Genomic DNA, 4,789 nt, shown 5'->3' with positions numbered 1-4,789 from the left:
AGCCTTAATATATTACAATGGGTTTTTACAAGCTTGTGAACCCTACTTTCTTGCTATAATATTTACACAATAATTTTTCCCCACCTCTTGCTTGAGGGTATACAGTAGTATTTATAGGCTAGGATTCAAGTTTAGGTATATCCGTGATACGCTAGGGTTTGCGTGTAAACTTTGCCCACTAATAGGATAAATACATGAAATATGTTGACTATGGCCCATAAATTGAGGTCATCCCATGGGGCAGAGACCCTTCGTACGCTTGGGGACCACGTGATCTTCAACAAATGTCATGCATTCATTGTTTTTTTATGTATTATAGTGTCAAAATCGTGCCATTAGACAAAAGAGAAGTTTATTTTTGGTGGTACATGCATTCTTAAGGTCTAACATAGGAGACAATCTTCTATTTCTATGGGATTTGGTGTCAGAGGGTTGTCATGTCGTCCTATACTAGGTCTATGAGTTGCCTCTTGGGATACCCTTTCTATATGCGTCCCAAATGCTTATTCGGAGGGCCTCAGATGGGAGAGGCCCTTCCGGATTTAGATAGATCCGGTCTTGGATGTGTATACCCAAGGCCTCAGATGGGCTTAGATCCATCCCGTCCTCTTGGTAGGGTTTCTAACCAGGCCCTAATTGATATATTCGAATTGGGAATGCTATGTGTCCCCCTTCCAAAAATGTAGATAAAGTTTACCCCCAAGCTTCTGAGAGTTGCAAATGCTTGTAGTCTTCTCTTCGGATTGCATGGACATGTGGAAAATTTGAAAAAGGAGCGATCTTTTCGACATTTGTATCCCTTGGTTGTGGATAGCCAGGGACCTTTGGATTACAGCTAATGGAACATATGTGGTGCTAACTTCTTGGTTTGTGAACTTCATGCGCATTGGAAAAGTGTGTGAGGCTTAGGGTGGCGTATTGACAGCTAAATCATGTTAGCGCTTGTACCAAGGTGTACGTTATGATTTGAAAATGCCTCAGTTTTAATGTCACACATTAAATGCTGACCCTTCCGTTCCCCGATCATTAGATCACTTTTGTGTTTTCCTCAAACTTAACCTTTACTCGCCCTCGAGTAAAGACCAAGTTAAACTGATAAAAACAAACATAACAACGAACAAGATAAGCCACCATTACCATTTGCACTGCTTTTCCATTACTCATGATATCTCAATTGCAACATTAACTAGAATTTCAGTGTAATCACTTTAAAAAATTAACCTTAATGCTTAAATTAAGGAAATTAACAATATAATTCACAAATGATCACAATGATTGTATTCCACCGTATATGCTCAACTCAAACCAAACAGACCCACAAACCAATTTTAAATATACTTCCATCATTTAACTTTCTCCACTTATATCAAATCAAAAGGACTTTCATAGATTATAATGTTAGGCTTATGCAAGGGTAGATGAAATAATTATTTAGGCTCAGAATTTCTATAAGCATATAAACTTTACAAATCAATAACAAACCAAATAATGCATCCAAGTAATACCCATTTATGTTTTCGAAAAACACATCTAGAAATTCTTGAACCACTTTGATGTTTTCTGGTCGAACTGATTCAGGCCGATTGGTGTCTAACACCACTTATAGAAACCCTAAACAACCTTCTTGTATCAGATCTTTGGCTTTCAATACTGAGATCATTGGAATTCAGGATCCCTGAACTTAGGGCTGAACATCGGGTGGGTTTACCGGGTTTCGGGTTGGCGGGTTTCGGGTTCACGGGTTTCGGGTTCAAAAAAATGAACCCAAACCCGGACCTGAATAGGGCACAATTTGGTGGGTTGGCGGGTTGGCGGATTTCGGGTTGGCGGGTTTGGGTTGGTCGGGTTTACTGGGTTGGCGGGTTGACCCGGTCAACTCGGTCAACTCTTTAAAAAAATTAATTTTTTATTTATTTTTAATTTTTTTATTTATTAAATTAAGCATATATAAATATAACAATTTGTTTATATACTATTGAAGAAAAGATGCATTAATCAATCCAACCTTGAAATGCAAAGTTTGGCAGCAAAAGAAACTTAGTGAAAGTGAGCGTGAGCGTCGAGCCTTCGAGCAAACCGGACTAATTCACTGTCATGTCACACATATTATACATTATACATATTAAAAAAAATTAAAATTAATAAAAAAACAATAAATTAAAATAAAAAGGACATTTTTTAGGCATTTTTTTTACCCTCTAATTTTATAATTTATATCATTCACTTAAAAAGTGAGTTAATTACAATAAATTATAACTCACATACAAAAATGAGTGTGAAATTTAGGTACAGAATAAAATTAACTAAAGATTTAGAGATAAACTAAAGATTTACATAATTAAAAATTAACTAATGTTAGTAATTATTCAAATAAAAAAAAAACTAATGTTAGTAATCTGTATTTTGTAATAGATCCACATGTGAAATAAGAAAGAAAAGTAAAGAATATATATTTAATTATTTATAACTCAAGTAATATATATATATATATATATAATATATAACTAAACTGAATATATATTTATATATAACCTGAGACTCTGAGAGAGATTATGAGAGTTACGTGCTGTGGGGATGTGCCAGGCGACGACGGAGTGGTGCGGCGGTGGGCGACTTGGGCGACTCGAACGGACAGACTCGTGGAGGAGCCGAGGAGGAGGAGTCACCGATCTTGGAGCCGAGGTCTTCGTCGTCGATCCCTCCCCTGCGTCTTCGACTCGTCGTCGGTGGGTGGCGTGGGTGGTGAGGATCGTGGCTGGCTGGTGGTGGAGTGGAGTGGGTGATGGCTGGTGGTGGCTGGCTGGCAGTGGCGTGGCAGTGGCTAGTGTGGGAATGGAAATGGAGGCTGTGAAATTTTTTAGGGTTTGTCTAATGTAATGTAGTAAATGATAATAATATTTACTTTTTAGGATTTTTTATTTATTTAATTATTAATTTAATATATATATATATAAAAAGTTAAAAACAGTAATAAAAAAAAAATAAAAAAATATATAATATATTTATAAAGTGGGTTCACGGGTTCAACCCTAAACCCGGTACCCCTAAAATCTCAACCCGCCAACCCACCCGAAGGGTACCGGGTTCAACCCAACCCACCCGAATTTTTTTTTAAAAAAAAAATTTGCGGGTTCACCGGTTCGGGTTCGGGCGGGTTGCTCGGGTTCGGGTCAAACCCGCTCAAAATGTTTAGCCCTACCTGAACTAATCCCACAAACATAAATGGTTCCTCGCCCTAAGGTTGGAAGATCACCATCTTCCGCCTATAGTCAATACTAGTAGCATACTTGGACATGAAATCTATTCTAAGTATAATGTCAAAATCCACTAAACCCAATTCCACTAAATCAACACTCAACTCTCTACCTTCAATTCTAACCGGCACAGACCTAACCCACCTTTTGAATATAATTAATTCTTCGTCGGGCATTAGGGTTCCAAATCCTTTATCATAATTATCACATGGCCTACCCAAATTTACCAATTATTCTGACTGCCACGTACGAATGAGTGGCCCCAGAGTCAAACAAAATAGAATAGTAAAAGTTATTGACTGAAAGCTGACCTGTAACAACTGAAGGGCTAGCTTCTGCATCAGTCTGATTAAGAGCAAACACCCTTGCTGGAGCGGGTTTTGCTTCAGTCTTCTGCTCTTCTTTCTTTAACTGTGGGCAATCTCTCTTGTAATGTTCAGTTACTCTGCACTGGAAACATCCTTGGCCTTTACACTCACTTAAATGATGTTTTTTGCAATTAGGGCAGTCCAGGTAAGTGTACTAGTTCTCAGGACCACTATGACAGTTACCACGACCTTGGTTCCCTTGGAACCTTCTGCTTTGACTCGAACCACCAAACCCAGATGGAACTTTTCTCTTCTGATCAGTGGTTGAGTCACTACCACCCCTACCATAACCAAAGGTAGGAGTATTGGCTCCACCAACAATCTGAGTCCTTCGGGACTCTTGAATACATTCAGCTGCCCCTTCAGCTCGCAGTGCTTTTCCCACCATATCTCCATTAGTGGTGGTATCATTCGTTGTGATCATCAGATCATGTTTAATCTTTGGATTTAGCCCATCCAGATATTTTTCTTTCTTACTAAAATCAGTTGGCACTATCCCCAAGGCCAACCTAGCCAGTCTGTCATACTATGTCGTATGTTTTGTAACTAACATATTTTCTTTCCGAGTCAATTGAGTCTTTTTGTACTACGAACTACTTCATTATAGTACTTCGCATTAAACAACTCTTGGAACTCTTCCCAGGTGATAATGGTAACATCTCGGGTGAGAGCTACCATATCCCACCAAACCAGGGCACCTTCCTAGAACTGGAACTTGCACAAGCTACTCTATCATTTCCAGTGACTCCCATAAAGTTCAAAATTCGATTAATAGTTTCTTAGTTTAATTTTTTCATAGTCGTGTACGTTATAGTTATTTAATATATTTTTGTACAATTTTAAGAAATTTGAAATAATTTATAATATAGAATTCAATGTTTAAACTACCTATTTCACACGCGTATAAAATAAAAAAATTACGCGTGCAACAGACTCTTTGAACCGTGTTAAATTTTCTCGAATTTATCAAAATTTTACAGGATATCTTAAATAACTACACTATATACAATCATAAAAAAATTCATACTAATTATTTTTTTTCTAATACCGAAACAAATAAGGGTGAATCAGTGGAGTGTATTGTAGAATTTTCCTATATAATTTTATTAATTGTAATTTTACTTTTACCACCTCCCTCGTTACCAAACTGTTGAAGTAAACCTCCAC

At 37.4% G+C, this 4,789-nt stretch overlaps 1 protein-coding gene across 1 annotated transcript; it reads right to left on the bottom strand.

The window, feature by feature from the left end:
- Positions 1-3,467: 3,467 nt before the first annotated feature.
- LOC115696744 (uncharacterized) lies at positions 3,468-4,010 on the bottom strand. The gene is made up of 2 exons (XM_030623630.2): positions 3,778-4,010; positions 3,468-3,732 (listed from the first exon to the last, which is right to left on the bottom strand). Exons 1-2 carry the CDS (start codon positions 4,008-4,010, stop codon positions 3,468-3,470), a joined length of 498 nt encoding a protein of 165 aa, XP_030479490.2.
- Between the last annotated feature and the right edge of the window lie 779 nt (positions 4,011-4,789).

The sequence above is a fragment of the Cannabis sativa genome, chromosome 7, assembly GCF_029168945.1.
Source record: "Cannabis sativa cultivar Pink pepper isolate KNU-18-1 chromosome 7, ASM2916894v1, whole genome shotgun sequence".
NCBI classification, from domain to species: Eukaryota; Viridiplantae; Streptophyta; class Magnoliopsida; order Rosales; family Cannabaceae; genus Cannabis; species Cannabis sativa.
The sequence above is the reverse complement of the archived record's forward strand: the minus strand, read 5'-3'. Positions and strand labels throughout refer to the sequence as shown.